The sequence below is a fragment of the Solea solea genome, chromosome 9 (assembly GCF_958295425.1).
Source record: "Solea solea chromosome 9, fSolSol10.1, whole genome shotgun sequence".
NCBI lineage: Eukaryota > Metazoa > Chordata > Actinopteri > Pleuronectiformes > Soleidae > Solea > Solea solea.
Window position 1 is genome coordinate 5986177 of NC_081142.1, and position 20735 is coordinate 6006911.

At 40.0% G+C, this 20735-nt stretch overlaps 1 protein-coding gene across 4 annotated transcripts in view; it reads left to right on the top strand.

Annotated features, from left to right (window-relative positions):
* The window catches only part of suco (SUN domain containing ossification factor), a 34665-nt gene extending 14507 nt beyond the window's left edge, over positions 1-20158 (top strand). The window contains exons 2-24 of one of the 4 annotated variants that reach the window (XM_058637560.1): positions 1007-1127; positions 2565-2669; positions 2923-3254; positions 3959-4099; positions 4448-4634; positions 5697-5808; positions 6302-6429; positions 6652-6719; positions 6824-6931; positions 7315-7420; positions 8575-8595; positions 8919-8974; positions 9955-10046; positions 10419-10484; positions 10797-10880; positions 12499-12583; positions 12705-14078; positions 14467-14554; positions 14655-14759; positions 15268-15425; positions 15542-15633; positions 16646-16701; positions 17051-20158. In XM_058637560.1, coding sequence (XP_058493543.1) covers positions 1007-1127; positions 2565-2669; positions 2923-3254; positions 3959-4099; positions 4448-4634; positions 5697-5808; positions 6302-6429; positions 6652-6719; positions 6824-6931; positions 7315-7420; positions 8575-8595; positions 8919-8974; positions 9955-10046; positions 10419-10484; positions 10797-10880; positions 12499-12583; positions 12705-14078; positions 14467-14554; positions 14655-14759; positions 15268-15425; positions 15542-15633; positions 16646-16701; positions 17051-17617 — 4252 coding nt within the window. In that variant the 3' untranslated portion in view covers positions 17618-20158. The remainder of the gene's footprint in view (positions 1-1006; positions 1128-2564; positions 2670-2922; positions 3255-3958; positions 4100-4447; positions 4635-5696; positions 5809-6301; positions 6430-6651; positions 6720-6823; positions 6932-7314; positions 7421-8574; positions 8596-8918; positions 8975-9954; positions 10047-10418; positions 10485-10796; positions 10881-12498; positions 12584-12704; positions 14079-14466; positions 14555-14654; positions 14760-15267; positions 15426-15541; positions 15634-16645; positions 16702-17050) is intronic. The other 3 variants (XM_058637561.1, XM_058637563.1, XM_058637562.1) reach the window with 3 other exon arrangements.
* The last annotated feature ends 577 nt before the right edge of the window (positions 20159-20735 follow it).

The following is a 20735-nucleotide window of genomic DNA, read 5'->3' on the forward strand; positions in this document are numbered from 1 at the left end:
CACAAGCAGGGGAAATACTAGCGTCTGCGTCATTGCAGACAGAACATGTTTAGACAAACCGCTTGTCAGCTGAGCTTTGCTCCGTACTTGTATATCCATACTTCATTTTTAACCTAATTTCTACTATGCTGTTAGGAAAACCAGCTGATCATTTTATTACCTTGTCTGCTTTACATTGCCTCAGGTGGTCGTTTCCCATCTCTGCAGAGCTGGTACATTCTTGCATGCATTTTTTCCCCCATGGAAATTATACTTTTATGAACATGCATACAAAAGCAGCAGCGCTTCTCATATTTTATGCTTCAGGCTGCTGTTTTGTTGCTGCACTAATGTACTGTACATTACGGAGGAGACACAGTGGTTTAGAATATATCTCTTTAGCCAGGAAACCTGGCACTGACTAAGCAAAATGTGAGGATGGAAACAAAATAAATGTTGACCGTCTCAACTGAAGGGACCTTTATCCAGAGCTTAGGCGGAAAGGAACAAGAGAGGGAAACAAGAATGATGTTTGTGTAGACTGTTTTAGGGCTGCAACTAAAGATTATTTTTGTAATTGATTAATCCAGGGTTTATTTTTCTCAATTTCTCAATTTGTTATTCTGTCTAGCAAATGTCAGAAAATGTTGACAGATGCTGGTCACGATTTCCCAAACTTAAAAAAAAAAAATCTTAAATAATTTATTTTGTCCAAAAACCAAGATTATGCAGCTTTAATGAAAATGAGCAAAGCGACCAGAACATATTCACAATTAAGAATCTGAATCTGAATAGTTAATCAAGTAATTATTTGATTAATTGACCGTTGCAGCCCTAAACCGCTGACACATTCTTTGCTTCTTCACATGTAATGAACAGCTTCCGCTACACTCACTGAGCTTTTTCATTGATGTGGAAAAAGGGATTTTTACATGTTTGGTGAAACTACTTTGTACGTTTGTATGTCCTGCATTTATAAGAACTATGTTGCATTTTAAAAACACATTTTTCTCTTTTTGTGTTGCAGGTACCCTAATCAAAATGTGTTTTGTACGGAGCAGAGCTTTTCTGACCCAGGTCAGTCTGCCGGGGACAACAGTCCTGACGCCCCCAAACAGGAGCAGGAGCAGGACTCCAGGCAACACAAGGTTTGTGATGAACACCGGTGATATACAATTGTTTGAAAGTGTTTATCAAATAACAGTTCAGTTTCTTAATATCCAATGATGTAAACCATTCTAGCTATTTTCGGACATCCAAAGCCACAGCAGAAACAAACGAAGTACAATATTTAGTCTTGGCAAGATTGCTGGTTCATCCTTTTGGCTGGCTGTGCAGCACTGTAGGTATTATTAGACTGACGGCTCTCAGTAAAATGTATGACTTAGCAGAACATCAGGAGGTTACAGTGGTTGGAGATAAGCCGTACACTGTGGTGACCCACTAACCCAGGAGAGAGTAGGAGTATCCATTGGTGTGAATGATTAGGCAAGGTCTTAGGATTTATTGAGGCCACTTTGTGTGGTGGGAGGGTGACGGTGTTATGCAAGTCTTTGTATCTCCCACTGAGATGTGAGCTTTTGAAGAAATGTCATTTGCTTGACCTTATCTCCTTTACTGAACCGATAATGTTAATGTATAGTTGGAAAAGGCTAAAGCATGCACTTTAAGCCCTTTTCCATTGACACCCAGCCATTACCTAATCTATACATTTGCACTGATAAACATTGCTTATGTTGCGTGCACTTGGGAGAAAAAAAAGGAAGATAAAGAACATACTGTAAACATGAAAAGAACATGTTGCACAATCCCCCGTCTGTTTGTCTTAACTTCATGTCTTGTGCTTTCATTGGCTATCGCTTGTCCCTGCTCTCATTGCTCATTACATTATGAGCGCATACATTTTTCACTACACAGAATTTGGCCTCTACTGTAGTTTATGAGCCATGAGTCACTTAGATTTTGATGTAGGTTTTGTGATTTAGCACAAATTAACTGCCAGGGAGCAAATGTACTTCTGAGGTTTTTCATGTTATTTCCAAAAAACTGCCAACCAGTGGTAATTCTAATGTATTTTAAATCTGTCAAGAGGATGTCATTCCCTCCATTCATAGGAGGGTAGCAGTTTGCTTGCAGTGAGCCAGTGTTGGCTCTTAGCAGGGTCCCCCAGCTCTCAGGAATAGAATTTTGTTAATACTTGTGTGAATGTTTATGAGTGCAATAGGACCAAAATGAACAATAATTTAGGGAGGTGAGTGAGTGTTGTTTTAGGATGCGTGCTTGAGGTAAGAAGAAGGGGAATCATTGTTTGTGGTCCACCAACAAATGGCATGACGGGGAAGTTGAACAGGCCTGGCAGTCTGTCACTGGCCTTTACAAGACGGTCTTTGTCTAGCAACAAAAGGCTTTTTCAGCGCCTTAGTCACAGTGACCTTTTGCATTTAAAACTTGTAGACACAAATAATAAATTGAACATGAAATCTTTTGCTAACAATTTGAATGTTTGTGCTTTGATGTCAGGTAGTGATCCTTTTATAGACTGTGAGGGCCTTTACATATATCATTTTTTGTTTTTCTCTCTGTAGGTGGTGGAAGAATGGACAATACACACATCATATGATATGGGACTAGAGACAGAGAGAGCAGCGCTGGAGAAACAGGGAACACAAATAAACAAACACCAACAACAGGTACCATATATTATATCCTCATATTGCCTTTTGTCATTATGAATATTATTAATATAAAAGAATAATCTTTTTTTTCCTTTTATAAACTTTGTGTGAAATCAATGTACATTAGTCTTGGTTTTTAAATGGTGTGATTCACAGCTAACACACACTGATGCAGGATGCCAGTTAAAAAAATTGTTTTTTTCCGCCTTGTTTAGATATTGATTGATGTTGTTTTATGTGTGAATATGTTTTTGTTTTCTTTCTCCAGAATGTGAATCCTCAGGAAGCTGAGGTGGAGGACTCAAAGCCAGGACTGGCGCCTGACACTGCACCTGTCGTCCCTGAGCCAGAAGCCCACCCAGACCCTCAGACAGATTTGGATCTGCAAACTGACCCCCAAGACCATGACCAGGAACCTCCTTTGGCCTCCACTCAAGAACCACTTCCAGCACAGGGCCAGGTGTCCACAGATTCTCTCGATCAAGCAGAAAACAGTGACGCTCCTGCTGCAAATCCCAGTCTGGTCTCCAACCCAATCACATCCCCAGATGAAGCTATAAACACACCTACCTCAGAGAGTGCCAGCCCAGCCAACACAGGGTAAGCCTTCACTCATGTCCTCATCGCAGGGACCTGGTCTCTGGCATCAGAAGTTGGCTATAACCACAAATCATTCTTTTATGGTTAAAGCCAAATTGAGATCAGTGTTTTTTTGGTCATACATTTCATTTTTGTTTTAATATTTTTGTTCAGCAATATTTGTTCTTTTCAGTTTATCCCCGTTTTGTTACAGTTACTTTATTTATTTGATTTACTTTGTTTAATAACGTAACACCTGTAAACGCGTGCTTACACACTGAAAGTAAAGCTGAAAGGAGAGATGGTCTGATGTCCCAGATATTTCGGTCTCTTCACATGGAACTGGTGGCCCGTGCTGTGACGTTACATGAAAAATTTTTTAATAATGGACTTTTTAATGGAAGTTGGTGTACTTCTAATAAAACCACCTACATGGACATGGAACATGGACCAAGATCGTAAGAGGAGACGATATCCCATCTCATGGAAACATTTGTTCTCAACTTTTTCCTTCGAAAGGACTGTTAACATCAGGCACTTCAACTGCCCCGCAAGGGAGAGACGTCTTCATCCCATTTGTCCATCCATTTCTATCTTTTTCTCTCTCTCTGCTCTGTGTTTTTATCTCGTCCTCTTGTTCCCTTCTTTCCTTTTCCCCACCCCCCTTCCCTAACTTCCCCAGTGTAAGGAGGTGTGGTAAACACCATTTCATTTCTTTCCCTCAGTGTGGTGCGGGTTGCCAGTGCAGGAGATGAACACCCAATAGACAACTTTGTCTTTGCTGAGCACTTTCATTCACAAAGTGGGGTTATTCCCCCCGAACTGGCAACCTGTGAAAACTCCCCTTTTGGCAGCTCTCTCCTCGGGTGAGTATCTAAAGCCCAGAAGTCAAACAAAGCACAGAGACAGGTAATCAAGGTACAAGCTACACCTCTCTGCTGTGCGCCACCGTCGACCGCTAGCCTTGCTCGCCACTTAATTCTGCTTTTTTTTTTTTTTTTTTTTTTTTCATTATTTAAATTTTTTCATCTTTTTTGCCTGCTCAACCACCAAAAGGACTGTGAATGTTGTCAAATAAATAATTTTTTCAATGGCATCATCCAAAATTGCAATATAATTATTCATGTTTATTGCTCTCCTTACCCCCCCCCCCCCCCCACACTCTCCATCTCTTCCTCCCCCTCCACCTCATTAACCCTATACGTTACCTATAGTGTAAATGAGGCTGTCGTAGAAGTCCAGCGGTCAGACCAGATCCCCACATCTGATCCAGAAGCAGAGGTCCAGTCTACACCAGGTCATGTGGATCCAGAACAACAGCAGCATCAGGAGCTGGAGGATGGGCTGCCAGATTTGGCCCAGGAGGGCAACATCTCCCAGCAGCACCATAAAGAACAGCAGGTCAGCAGCTTGCAGACAATTGTGATGATATATCCTTATTGGGTGCAGTCATGCAGTTGTCACAGTGGAAACTATGACTGATAGATACAGGTAGAAGAGCACTGCTGTCCTGGACATCTTGTTCATCATGTTACTTAACATGGTACAGTCAACGTATTTGGTTCAGATGAGATAGATAGATAGATAGATAGATAGATAGATAGATAGATAGATAACATATTCAACTGTTCTAGAAAAGCTTGTCAACCTCAGAGTCACCTTGCTGTCAGTTGCTTTTTTAAATAGATTAAGGATAAATATATACTGTCTTTACTTGACTTTACTTGTCCATAGGGGGATTGTGTACACTTTTGGAGGATTAATTTAGTGACTAATGTGGCTACCCTGTCAGACTGAGATGTTTATATAAGCGGTCGTCTGATTTGAAGGAGCTAGGACCAGGCTCTTGTAAAGTCCAAAGGGGCTTTTAAGGAATCCATCCAAATATTATTTACAGCTCAATGCTCCTCAGTGCGTCAGTGGCCAGGGGCAAACTGACTCCCATGAACTGTTTCTTTGTGGTCATATGTAGCATTGGATTCACATAGAGGCTCACAGATGTCAAGATACAAAGAATCTCATTCAGCAAATAATTGATTAGTTAAGATGATTATTTAGTTTACAAATGTGGATTTTTTTCTCACTAGAAACAGTTTTTTGTGACTAAGAAATATAGCTATGAGGCTCAGAATTAAAAAATAATTATTTAAGAATAAAATATCTTAAATTGGTTAATCCATACATTTATCACTAGTCACTTTAATTTGATTATGCATATGCATATCACAACAGTTATTATATTAAATAGGAGAAGCACTCATTAGGACTGAACAATTAAATGTGTTCAAATTGAAATCACTATGTGACACAGTGCAATTAGCTAATTGCAAATGATATAGGAAACAGTTAATTTCTTTAAGTCATCACCTTCCATTAGAATATAAAGATGGGAATGGTTGGTTTGCAGTTTCACAGTCATTGTGTGTCTGTGTGATTATTGATGCCCCTGTCTGTGTGTCTCAGGAAGGGGATGCCAGTATTGGAAAAGAGACTGATCCCTCAGTGCCCAGCAAAGAAGACATCCCCACTTTTGACGAGTGGAAGAAACAAGTCATGGAGGTTGAGAAGGAGAAAAGTATGTATATGTGTATATATATATATATATATATATATATATATATATATATATATATATTGTTAAATGGACGTTTATGTGCATAATATGAGCTTTTAGATGCTTGTGCATATGTGGAAAGAGTGCAGTGGTGCCTTGGATAACCTAAATCATTTTGCTTGATGATATTAATCTCATTGGTTGATAGAGGCCCAGCCACAGATTGCCATCATTGTCGTCTGAAGACAAAGGCAGCCTTTATAGTCTACATCTCATCTCCTTTTGCTTTTGTACTTCATACAGCTTGTTCTTTGAGCATTGTCTACCTCTGCTTGTCTGTAGCTTCCTTCCTCATGTTCTATTCCTGTCTCTCTCTCTCCCTCATTTTTCATAGTCAATACTCAGCAGAGTGTGTTTTTGTGCGCTGCATAAGCAGTCCACCTGTTCCTCTCAGGCAATGTTCCTTTTTTCCAGTGACCCTAATGGGACAAATGTAACACTCCCCTCTGTCCAGGTCAGTCACTTCATACGTCAATCAGTGGCAGCCCTCATCCTGTGAAGAAGGTCCAGAAAAACTTCAAGAACAACTACGCATCTGTGGATTGTGGTGCTAAGATACTCGCTGCCAACAATGAGGCCAAGGTGAAACACCCATCAGTCATGACACCCACACACATACACTCACACAGCGAAGGCTACAGAAGTCACACGGTGGAGAAAATCAACCTCACAATTGTTTTTACCTTCAAATTAAGAATTTTTCAGGGTTTATAAGAATTATTCAGGGATATTTACTGTACATCGCTACATTAAATTATAATGATATTATTCACCCACTCTCTCATTTGTCTGCCTCTTATACAGAGCACTTCAGCCATTCTCATGAAAAATATGGACCTTTACATGTTAAATCCTTGCAGCACTAAAATATGGTGAGTATGATGAAAGACACAGGTCATATATGACATAGTCATGTTTTAGATGTAATGGTGGCCTGTGAGTTTTATCTTGAAGTGAACCTTTGACCTCTCTCCAGGTTTGTGATAGAGCTCTGTGAGCCTATTCAAGTCAAGCAGTTGGATATCGCAAACTTTGAACTCTTCTCATCTACTCCTAAAGACTTTCTAGTATCCATCAGTGACAGGTATGTGCACACAAACGTAGAGCAAGTAAAGCATTAATAGAACATGCTGTTGTGATGATGACCTGCATTATGTACTGTAGCTGCATTTGAACGTTTACTACATGTGTATTACAAGAGTTGAAGCAATTATATAAAATACAAAAATCATGTAAATTTGAAATTTGCAAGATGATTTCAGCTCAATCATTTATAGTGTCAGAAAAATGTTGTTATTTTTTTACTGGGTCACCTCATACATTCCACCATCTGCCATTGAAGGACAGACGTCTAGTCATACGGGGACTTTTGCCCTTTGCCTGTGAGAACATGCCAAATGCCTTTTTTTGTAGAGTGAGACCCTGAGACAGACAGACAGATAGACTGTTAATTTGCTGTGTTTGCAGATATCCAACCAACAAGTGGGTAAAGCTGGGTACTTTCCACGCCCGTGATGAACGAATCGCCCAGAGCTTCCCTCTGGATGAACAGCATTATGCTAAATATGTGAAGGTACTGTATTTTTCCCTGCTACAATATTTATGTCTCATGAAGAAGGGACAATAAACAATTAGCATATTCATTCTAAGATGTTATGTAGCTAAATATACGCTCAGACATGTTCATACACATGGGGGAAAAAATGATTGCAATGCTCACAAGATCTTCTTGTGACTTCACGGAAAATTAGCCATGTTTAGTTTTTCTTTTTCCTCCTCCGTTAACTAGATGAGGAAATGTTTGAACGTCATATGCAGTCTGAATACAATGGTGATGATTATGGGGTCACAAGTGGTTGGAGCAATAATTGTTTGTGCTTCTGTTCATAGAAACTGATTTAAATTTATTAAGGATTACATTTTTCTATCTTAGATGGCATTTGAATGCATTAGGACAAGCAGAATAATTGTGTTTGACCATGACAGAGATATTATTCACAGTTATAGATATTTCTACATCTCTCAATCCACGATTTCAACCACACTAGTTTGTTTTCAGTGGTGGTGCACATAAAAAGGCGCATCACCTGTTGGATGTCCACTTCTCTTTCTGTTCAGTGTTCTTATATTTTCAATGACTATTGCTGAGTGTGTTGTTCTGTCTGTATTCGTTCAGATGTTGCTCATTGTTGAGCCCAAAGACCATTCTGACTAATGCCTGAAACAATTCTGTGTGTTGGTGGACATTCATTGTGTGTAGTCTATCTGTAGTAGTTTTTATTTGTTTCACATATTTAATTTAATTTAATTTAATTTAAAGCCCTCTCTTCCCACACTTCAGTTTTAACTGCTGCTCGCTAAATCTTCTCTGATCAATGCTCTGGTGATCATCCTTCTTGTTTTATTTTATGAACAGGATTTTAGATCACACAGTGTCATGATCATTTGCTTTGGTTCCTGCTCAGCAGCTTTTGAACTACTGTCTTGTTGTCTGATGTCTTCAGATTGTCTCTGTCTATCTGTCTTGCATTTGCTTCTTTTGTCTCTCGTGTCATTGTGGACTGTTACCAAATGATTTTGAAGAACGTATCAGCACAGTGATTGTGTTTGTGTTAGCAGATAGTCGACTTGCTTGTAGCTTGAAATAGTCTTCACTGATTTCTTCTTGTTTTATTTCTCTCCTCCTATCTTTGTCCCGTTGTCTCCTCTTTCTCTTCTTGGCATCAGATGTTCATCAAGTACATAAAGGTTAGCACTCCCCTCTCTCTCTCTCTCTCTCTCTCTCTCTCTCTCTCTCTCTCTCTCTCTCTCTCTCTCTCTCTCTCTCTCTCTCTCTGTGTCAGTGCTTGGAAATTCACTAGTGATCATAAACTTTAATAGCTGAGCTTTGGCAGAGCTTCTTTAATGCATGTTAAAACATTTTTATTAAAACTAAACACAAACTTGATCTTAAAGTATTTCTCCTCACATGGTTCATTGGTTATGGGTTATGGGTTTGTGGTGTGGGATAGGCACAATATAGATGGTGTCTTCAGTTTTAAAACTCTAAAATCATGTTATCTTCCATACAGGTTGAACTCCTCTCACACTTTGGATCAGAACATTTCTGTCCCCTCAGTCTTATCAGGTAAGAGAGAAAACAACTTTTTCCTAATTGGCCTATGTACTTTTTATTATTTGCCAAATCTGAATTACATAATGTATACTAGGATAAGATAAGATTACACACTATTTTGAGTTTCAGTGTTTTTTTCTAATAATTAAAACAAGCTCTCTGAGTTTTCAGTTCCTTAAATGTGAATATTTTCTGGTTTCTTGCTCCATTTGACAAAGAAATCTTTAAAGCTGAATAATTTTGGTTTGTGGACAAAATACGTCATTTGAGAGCATCATCATTTCAATGTTTGGAGAGTAACTTTTTTAACATTTTATGACATTTTGTGAACCAAACAATACTTGATTAATCGACATTGACAATAACAATCGAAAGATTATTCGATTATGAAAATAATCATTAGTTACAGCCCTACATAACTCCGAAGGTTACTGGATTTAAGTCACAAAGTGGAAAATGTTTGGTTACATGCAGTGTGTAAATGATTGAGCTGCGTTTGAGAGTAAGCCATTCTTTGTCCTTTTCACTGAGACACAGAAATGCACACATACACGTGCCTTTCCCAGATCATTAGGGTCATCAATGTCTTGTTCTGCTGTTCAAGGTTAGAGTGGCTGTAAAACCCTCTTTGCAGGAAGGTCAAGGCAGACTTTTCACCTTCTGCTGGGGCTAGGAATTTGGAACATTTTGACTTGCCTATGTATGGGCTACAGCTTGTTTACTTTACTCTGAGGAAAGTAATTATGAATTTTTTTCAGCCCCTTACATACAACAGTACATTTACAATGCTTTTAACACCGTGCTTGAATAACTTTAATTTCTTAGCATTGCTCGCCCTAAATCTCATTTTAGCACATTTTGGAGAGCTGATTTTTCATGTAGAAAAAAATACTGCCTCGTCTTACTGTGTGGTAAAAGCAACCCTTCACCTTTTCTGTAGGTAGGTTTAATTTATGTAACAGAGTGTGTGCGTGTGTATTTGTTTTGTGTAGGGTGTTTGGAACCAGCATGGTGGAGGAGTATGAGGAGATAGCAGATTCCCAGTACCCTTCAGAAAGACTAGAGTATTTGGATGAAGACTATGGTAAGTTGGTCATTATGTTGACTAACTTTGTTTTTCAAATCCACACCATTTATTCAATGAACATGAAGATAAATGAGTACGAACAGTGCATATTTGTAAGCTGCCTCACCAGACAGAACAATGCACCTGTTACAAATCTTTATACCTAAAGCCAAAGAGCCACCCTAAGTCATCAAATACCTTGGACTAGAGTTACCTATTTGAATGAGCTCATGTTTTGCTGCTGAGATGATCAGCTCCTTAGTTGAGGCAACATAATGTGATATGTAATTGTAAATTCTAACAAAAAATAACTTGAAAATAATGTTAAAGGTGATTGTGAGAATTTTAAATATAATTTCTGTACCTGTTTTATTTTGTATTTTTCTCCAGATTATCCTCCTGGTTACCAACCATCAGAGGACAAGGCCTCGAAAAACCTCCTTGGCTCAGCAACCAGTATGTATATGTTTATATTCATGTGGCTATAATGTTTAATTACTTGCAAATGTACCACAACAATACTAAGACACTAAGATTCATCGTTGTAAGGGATTAAAAACATGCACAGGAACTTGTACTGAATTCAGAGTAAGAACACATTGACATTCAATTTTCCCAAGCCCTTACCCAATACCTAATCTTCTCAAAAATGTAAAGTAAACAAACTGTGCCATTCATACATTTCACAAACGAGCCTAGAGGCAAATCAAATGCCAGTCCCCATGACTTGATTGAAATGTGTGTGTTGGTTTGCTTATTTCCCTCCAGATGCCATCCTAAACATGGTAAACAACATTGCTGCTAATGTGCTTGGGGGCAAGTCGGAGCTGGAGGGTGAAGCAGAAACAGGAGGTACTCTTCTTTGAAACATCACTTTTTTATTTTCCATCCTGCTCCACCTGTATCCATGTGTGAATGTGTGAAAGAATTTTTCAATTATTTTTTTCTTTTTTTGGCCTTTTTGCCTTTTATTAGCTCAACCAACTGAGCTATCCGGCGCCTCCTCATGACCATTCTTAATTCATTAGCATAGTGTGCTGATTGAACACCGGAATACTTGGTTTAGGATAAGTGGCAACAAATATAAGCATTTGGGTTTAAGCATCGGTTTTAAAACAACTTTAACAATTTGTGTAACTGTAAGGTTACCACTGCAAATTCTGACTCTGGTGTCCTGCTTTTGTCAGACATCACCTTTAAATTATTGTTAGTCCCTGTGTTTAATGCAAGTTGAGATCAAGTCATCAATGATCTGTAGCTTACAGTCAAAATGGACACATACCTTATTAATTAAATAATTCAATTAAACCCACATTTTTGAGATTAGATAATATGTTTCATTGTTTTCCCCAGAAATAATAGTCGCTCTTGTATTACTGACTTGTCTGACCCTTTGCTTCTTTTTTCTTTTACAGTCTTTTTGTAAACCCCTCAATGATTATTTTACATGTGTTAAGAATAACTTGATATTTTTTCTTGTCTTCCTTCTCTCTGCTCATTCTTCTTTCTTTTCTTTCCTTCTCTGTAACCACTGGTCTTTCCTACATATTGTATAGATTAAATACTTCTGAATCTGGGTCACTGTGTTACTTTTCCCTCCTAGAGAGTGAGCATAGGCAGGGCCTGAATGTTCCTGTATGTAAGAGCTGAGAGAGCCAGATGTTTATATAGCTGTTGGCGGGAGGTCTATAGCAGCAATTCAGCAGAACTTTGGCTATTTGTCTTTTTCTTCTTGGCATAGGGGTTGGATGAATTAGGACTGTGACGCCAAGCGTGCTCCTCGCTCTGCTTACCTCACAGATTTGTAAACCCTCCCAAATAATCTCTTACCCAACTTTTCCCCAGTGACACTGAATTAAAGAGAAAATACTTTCTGAACACAGATGTTTCCTAGTTCCTATATTTTGTTTAGGTATGCTCTGCTTTTTGGACAAAATTAAAAAAAACACAAAATAAAAATAAAGACTTTTCCAGTTGCTGCCAAAGGTAAACTATGTAGCTCCTTTTTAACTTGTCAAATAAAACACAGAGACCCACTAACATCTGGATTTTGTTGCACATACAATTGAATGAAGCAACATTTTAACCATGGTCAGTTCTCTCCATTGCACTTCTTTTTTTTCTTTTTTAAAAAAAAACAACAACTTACAACTCTTCTACTGTTCATGGGAAAATAGTCAATCACCATTACCTATGTTTAAATACCAGCTCATTTATGTTTAAAGAGGTATAAGGAGTGGCTGTTTGTGTTTATCCACTGCTCTCAGTCTCAACAGGTAGAGTTATGCTTTCGGTGTACACCCACAGAGCAAGGGAGGCAGTATTAGAAAGAGCTCAGCTCAAACTGGACTAAACTGGTTCACTGTATTTCTGACTTACCCAAACATGCTCTTGGTGTGTGAGGTCTTCAACAGCAATAAAGTGTTATCAGAGACTTCTGAGTTGATAATTGTTTTTGTCCAAATGCCAGGTAACATAACAACAGAGGGGAATGAAGAAAAGGGGAGCAGTAAAGATGATGCTAAAGAAGTGGAAACCCCTCACGTCTCTGCAGAGTAAGAGCAATTTAAAGAGAAAATCATCTCCATCAGTATAAATTGATTCATATATCATGTAAGCATTGAATGAAAGCAGAATATAAATCAGTTTGAATTTGTGTCCATGTCTTTCCTTCAGACTAGAGCCTGCAAAACCAGACCACCGTGTAAGCCAGGAGAGATCTATTATGTCGAATGACTCTTCCACGCTTACTCCTTCCTCATCTGAAACCCTTGAGGACAGACAGATTGTCACTCTGGTAGAGGAAGAGGAGGAAGAGGAGCCCAGACAGTCTACTGTCACCCTTATGGAGGAGGAGGGAGAGGAGGAGGAGGAAGAGAGGAGGGAGGAGGAGACAAGGAAGGAGGCAGACAGGAATCAATCGGAAAGCCAGAGATACTGTCCTTTCTCTTCCCTCTCCTCGCTGTCCCTGTCCTGCATGGCCACACTTCCAGAGCTGCTCCATCGCTGGTGCTCTGCTCGGCTGGCCAAGGAGAGACTCCGCAGCCTCAGGCGGAGGCAGCTGAACTCTAAAACAGAGACACAGCCTCATATAACTATCCCCGCCCTCAAGCACACACCAGTCGAAATCCCTGTCCCTGTCCCCACACCTCCACAAGATGCCCTTCCCCTCACAGAAAAAGTTCCAGTGCCTGAGTTGTCCAAGGTCCAAAATGAGGGCAAAATTGCAATTGAGGGGCAAACCAGCAACACACATCTCCATACTCATACACCTGATGCACACACTCCAGAGTTTGGCATCCTCCTAGAACCAAGCAGAACCTCTACCATCCTCCCTTACAGTTTCTCAGACATCCATAGTTCTCTGATGCACCCAACCCCATCGTACGAGCAGAAGCTGCTACCGCCCATCAAAGATGCAGCTTTGGACCCAGTCCCAACTCCTCCTATTCAAATAGTCTCCATCCCAGAGACTCAACAGGCCAGCAGTGCCACCCCCACCCTTTCTATCAGCTCTCCTCCACAACTTATGTCCTCTGAGACAGCGTCTCCCATTGTTGTGGTTCCTCCTGTCGGGGAGCAGCCAATTCAGCCTCTTCCGACTGCATCAAGGCCTGATGACCTTATCCCCCCTGCCACTGAACTGCCAACAGCTGCTCCACTGACTGATTCTCACACAGACACTGTGAATTCAGGTACAGACAATGGAGACGCACAGAGACAAAATGTTCAGACTCACAGGGAGCCAGGAGACTCTGTCACTCAGACCAGAGACGCTCATCGGGTGGATGACACAGTGGATGAGGAACTATTAAACACTAACGGGAATGGCAACATCCACCGGGCTGCTACAGACTTCTATGCTGAATTGCAGAACGGGGGAGATTATAATGGTGGGGCAATGAACAGCAATGGTGTGGTATTGAACGGGGGCGCAGTGCACGGGTCCAGCCAGAAGGAGAGTGTGTTCATGAGGCTGAACAACAGGATCAAAGCTCTGGAGATGAACATGAGTCTGTCCAGCAGATACTTGGAGGAGCTCAGCCAAAGGTAAAACTACTGGACACACTGAGAATTGTGTAATAATAACACAAATCTAAAACAAAGACACACATTGCTTACTAGAGCCATTTGACAATCTGTCAGAAAAGTTTATAGTGGTCTACCAATCTACCTCTGCTGGAATCTTACTTACTCCAATCGATTGCTAATCGAATTCAACCAAATCAACTGTAGATGATTAGGTGCACTCTACTCATTAGCTTTATTAGTCCAAATGGATTTTAAATACTGTATAAATAACTCCAAATATAATTGAAGTTACCATGGAGGGCTATTAATGTGCCTGCTCCTTTAATGACCAACCAGTCAATCAAATGAATGGGTGATTACTTCCCCAGTTTGTCACATGTTGTGGCTTTTCCTTTGTCTTGTTCAGATACCGTAAACAGATGGAAGAGATGCAGAAAGCATTCAATAAGACCATCATCAAGCTGCAGAACACCTCTCGCATTGCTGAAGAGCAGGTTAGTATGTCAAAAAATTGACGGATGGACAGTAAATGCCAGCCGAGCACTCGTGACAACTCCGTCATCTTTGTCGTTTGCCCCCTCTTTGTATTTTCAGGACCAGAAGCAGACGGAGTCCATCCAGCTCCTGCAGAGTCAGCTGGAGAATGTCACTAAACTGATGTTGAATCTCACTGCTGCAGTCGGCCAGTTACAGAAAGAGGTAACTTACACTTACTCATACAGCTTAAACAATCATAACAGCTTCACTGTCATCACTGATTATATAGAGAACATATTAGATATGTTTTATATATTTTATAGACTTTCTACTGGGATATTTTGAAAATGATAACCTGCACGAACATGTATTTACACTAGTGGTTGTTTGGAGCGTTATAAAAAACGATTTAGGTGTTGAACAGTAGATGAGATTTCAACATATGAAGCTCTTCCTGTTCATGTCGACATGAGACGAAACAAGTTTGTTTAGAGGTAGTCGGCAGATGTGTTTGGGGAGAGGAATGACTGTGCTGTGTACATTAAGTGTTAAGTGTTATTTTTCCTCTTCCTTTTTGCATTAAGTCCACCCGTTTCCAAATAGGGTCAATTACATCACTTGCTTTCAAAAGATGTGATACTCATTTCATCCATTCTGAAGGTTTTTGATATTAGGCTCATTGCATTCTATTCTTTTCTGTTCTGTTCTACTCTGACTGTTTCCTCTGCAGGTTTCTGATCGTCAGAGTTACCTGGTAGTCTCTCTGGTCCTGTGTCTGTCCCTGGGTCTCCTCATGTGTCTTCAGTGCTGCTGCAGCAGCTCCTCTCCCAACCCCAACACCACTGTCGCTGCTCTTCCCAAGAGTAACCACTACCCCAGCCCCAAAAGGTTTGTCACTATCACATATATATACTGTATCCGCAGGAGGCATTTAACAACATAACCTCTAAGTGGTTGACAACATAAACACCTAATAAATATCATTATTGTTATTTCCTTGTTAGATGCTTTTCGTCTTATGACGACATGAGTCTGAAGCGCAGGGTCACCTGTCCCCTGGTCCGCTCAAAGTCATTCCACCTATCCTCTACAGAAGGTAAGAGCCCACTTTCCCCTCACACTAGTCTGTCTTACATTATACCATGTCTGTTTTTCTATCTGTTGTGTTTCTCCCTCATTAAAACATCATTTGTGACTCGATTTCACCCTCGTAGCTCATGGCATGACAAGATCAGTTATTTCTACTGTAGTCCTTTTCTCAGTCGAGCTGCATCAGGTTCCTGCAGCTATTAAAGCATAACTGTCTAATCCAAGTCAGTCATTTATAAAGTCAAGCTTCAGTTTATCACTTACTGTAATAGATTTGAAATGTGATGGAGCATTACTATATGGTACCATCAAAATACTGACTACTGTATATATTGTTATGCAAGATTGAGAACTTAAGGGGATCGTAGAACAATCAAAACTACAACAATAAATTGGAGCCTTTTGGATTTGCTAATTGCTTTGTTTGAAATTTTGATTTCAATTTGAAAACGATTCATTGTTCATCCCGACTTTCTTCACTCTTTGTGTTTCTTTCCAAACTCTCCGTCTGCTCATATCTTCACTGTTTCCTCTCACACATGTTGCCATCAATGTCATGCTCAGAGGCTGAAACTCCCTGGTGCCTCAAGTCTTACTGTGAGAAGCTGGTGAAAGCAATAAAGCCATAATGAAAAGTCTTTCACTCTTGCAACCTTAAACTCCCTCTGCTCTTCATTATCCCTCAATGGTGTGCGTGTGCGTGTGCGTGTGTGCGTGCGGAGGTGTGCGAGTTTACCCTTGAGGCTGTCATTGGCAGCTTGTGTCCTCATGCAGGCTTAAGGAGCGTAATAAAAGAGCACGATGCTTTTGCTTTGGACGTTTGCAAGTAGAGTTAAACGATAAAGGAACACACGATTTCCTACGTTTTATTCAATTCATTTATTTGTGAGATTATCGATGCACTTATAAGCCATAATGTATTCAACGAAACTACTTGCAAGGTCGCTTCATGCTTGTTACATGTATGTATTACTGTTTACCATTCCATCATTAACCTGGCCCCTCTCTCCCCTCCCCAGTAGGTCCAGATGACTTGTACATTGTAGAACCTCTAAGGTTTTCTCCAGAGAAAAAGGTACAGTGTCTGTTCCGACTGCTGCTGTTGGCTGTGATGGCTGCCTTACTTTTTTTTTTTTTTGTGCATTTTGCTCCACAAACCTGATCTGTCTATTAACCACTTTTTTGCTGACTAATCACAGCACATCACTGAAATAGGTTGTAAATATTTTCTGTAGATTCATTTTAGTTTTTCTTTTAATCCCAGACTCAAACATTACTTTCCCACCCTTCTCTGACCGATTTGTATGACTTGATTGTCATAGCACGACAGTGGTTAATGTGACTTTACATTATGAGATAGGACTCTTGACCTTCTTGAAATGCTTTATTAATTATTTTCTTTTTCTTTTCATATTTTTCTGTAGAAAAAGCGCTGCAAGACAAAGTCATTGGACAAGGTTGAGATTATGAAGGCATGTAATCCCTCTGATTCGCTCACAAATGGGGGTATAAAGTGTAACGGCTTCCAGCCATGCCTCCCCGTGCCACCTCCTGCCATACCCCTTCCTCCTCCACCTCCTCCTCCTCCTCCTCTTCCACCACCTCCTCCTTTACCAATTTCCACCAAGGAAGTATCATCTTTAACCTGCTACACCTCTAAGGAGTTTCCGACAGAGACCAGCAGCTGCAGCTCATCCACACACTCTGAGGAGTCTTTCACAAACCGCCTCCCCCCTCCTTCTCCCACCTTTCCTCCCACTGGCCTGTGCAATGGCCACAACCTGAGTTTCCCCCTCCAGCAGCCTCCCACCATGTCTCGTCAGGAGAAACGCTCCATGAAGCGGCGGAAGTCGCGGCAGACGGAGCTGCCATTCCCGCACGTGCGGGGGGGAGGCGTCGCCTCTCTGCCCTACCTGCAGCAGCTCATGAAGGGAAACAAGGAGATCAGCGTCGGGACCATCGGGGTGACAGCCGTCACCGGACACGTCTGAAATACTCACACTTCACTTTTACACAAGTTTCTCCTCACAACCACACACACACACACAAGCACCCACATAATTTATGACTATATGGTAGCAGATTTGTGAGGAAATGAGGTCTCACTGCTATATTTCCCATGAGCACCTACATGCACTGTGGAAGTGAAATGGTCATGGCAGCAGTGGCTCGACATCATCCAGTCCTTCTCCACTGTCAAAGACCTGTTTACGGTTACGTGCCTTTATATCTGTTTTCAGACCTTTTCATCCTTGTGACAGACAGAGATATTGTGGTGGATGTGAAACATTATTACAAATGTCAAATGTTGGGTTGTTTTTTTTGTGGGTAAACACATTGGCTTTAGCTCTACGTTCCTTTACCTTCAGGGAGCTTCCCTAAGTATAGGGCTGCTCTTCAGTACGAAATGTGTCTCTATGAGAGAATTATGGAGCATGACTAACTTCTCCTGTCCTTATTTCCTTCTGTCATCTATTGCCATCGTTTTTATCTTATCCATGCTGTCGTAGCATTGCATCCAGGTGTGCGGCCAGTGTTCAACTCTCTGTTTGTCTCTGTCAGTCTGATCTAAACCAACCATCGGAGCTGAATGAAGAAAATAACTTTTGTCTGAATGTGTTTGTCCTTGAGCTCGAGTTTAGTTCCACTAAACCTCGTGTTGCAGATAAAACCGCAGCCTCTGCAGATCTCACAAGTGCACAATGAAATACAAACTACAAACTTCTACAAATTGTCTCCACTCTATTAGTTTGGGCTGGGCCCGAAAAGCTTTGCTCACACACCACATGAAGAGAAATATGCGCGTTTTATTAGTAGATATTGTGACTGTCAGATTTATGAATGTTACACTTGACTCAGACAGGCAAGAGCAAAACTGAGTTTTACTCGTTTTCATTCTCCTCTCTTGTTACTCTCTTTGGGGGAGAATTTTTCACAAAACAGGTGTAGAAAGTTCTAAATAGGAGGACACTGTAGCAGAGCTACACTCAAACTCTGTTTTCACACACTTTCACATACACATAGGCTCGACTGGGACCCTGCAGTCAAATCTGACAAACCAGTATTATTTATCTATTTATTTATTTAAATGACTACAGATGCTTCTAAAGTAGGTGCTGCAGTGTAATAGTAGTTTTTAGCAAATAATACAGTGAATTCACTCATTGGTACTGACGCACGGTCATGGCAAATGGCTTAACCACAGGTTTTCCTTTAATGTTGGGCTCTGATTTTTCACAGACCCTGCTTCCGTTTCCTCAGCCTGATATTTCAGACGTCTCCAACAGCAGTCACATGTACTGCAGCACACTATTTATTTGTATCCAACAAGACCGAGCCGTATTTGAGTATAAATCAAGAAGACCAGATATTTATTAACACTGTCACACTGCTGCTTTTGTGTTTTTTTTCAGAGCTGCTGGGTAGTTGGAGGTTGTGGAATTATCTTAACTGAGTGTAATTGTTCTAGTTGTTTCATCATCTTCTGATGAACTAACTGATTTTAACTCATGATTTCATTATTGACCCTAAAATAACATTCAGTTTTATGATGTAGGGTGTTCAGTTGTGAGTAAAAGAGATAAACTTTTTTTTTAGAATTTTACAATCTTTTTTTTTAACCTATGTAGTTTCTGACTGGCTCTGTGTGGTTGGACGTTTTGGGTGTACATTTTGACAGAGACAAAAACCTCATACCTGTTCTCTTGATAAAGTCCTCTTTACATCTTCTGACCAGTCTCTGAAGTACTCCTGTCTCTCTCTCTCTTCATATGCTCATCCTCCAGGGTCACTTGTGAACCCATTGCACGACATTCTCTATAACTGTGAAGATTTTATTTGAATGCTTGCTCTTTTTTAACCACTTAACCATGTTATCATTGGGAGCTTGAAATGCTTTCCCCATCTATAGGTCTGCACTTCTCACCAACTCAACTATCTTTGTGTCCTCGCTGTCATTGTGTAACCGTTTTTATTCACTCGTCACTGTTCTTTGATTTCATGCGTTTGCCCCACGTTGAATGATGATGAAAGTGTGGTCTGTTAAAGGAATGATTCTAATTGTTAAATAAAGGGAACACGGTAAAGATGGGTATGATTTGGAACACTTAATTTGATTAATTATATTTCGTGAGCTGAGAAAAGCGTGTGTATTTTATTTTTTTGGTTGAATGTGTATGAACTTATGTTTGGATGTGAACCCGTACGCACGTGAGATTTTTGTTGTCTATCTCATGTATGTGTGCTCTGTTATGAGAAAGACTACTTTGGTGAATCTACTTATCCCTACAACTCGGTGAGAAAGAAATTCTCAGAGCTCAAGTGTGCACTTTGTATGACTCCTCATGCCTTTGTTTTTTTTTGTTTTTTACACCTTGTATGTCAAGTGCTATCTTTTCTCTTTTTTCTCTCTTTCTGTCTGTGAGAAATTTCAAGAGCTGCAAAGTATTTTTTTGAGCAGGAGTGAGTTACTGCAAAAACTGTAGTGCCATTAGAAACTGTGAATTTCTAAATAAAACTTTTGTCGTCTTTAACTTTATTTGTGACCTTCAATTGTATGGATTTATATTCAACAGTAGTGCAGGTACTGTCAAGACAACAGAAACGCATTAAAACATTTGAATTGTGCCAACACATTTTGAGGTACAACAAATGCAACTGCTTTTAGATGTCTAACCTTAGATTTATAAATGCTTCTCTGTTTATCACGTGTTTGTTTTCCACCCATAAAGAAGTTTTATTTTATTATATGTGATGACTATTGATTTTAACCAGTTAAATTTTCTTTTATCACAATATCCTTCTTGGCTACCATCCAGCCTTATATGTGCTTTAATTAATAGTCAGGGGTCAGTTTAAGTCTCTGAAAGACTCATTCTTAAAGAATACTAATTTTTAGAAATGTTGCAGTTATGCGTTTAGCATTTCATCCACTCCAACAACTGCATACAATTATTGTATATTCTCTGACTTTTAATTTTATAGCAATTTTTATAGCAATATGTGTATTTTGATTGGGGGAATTTGAAAGATTTTACAGTTAAACAGCAACATTTTAATGAGAAAACACTGAATGCATTTAGTCAACTGTCTGCTGGATAAAGATGCACA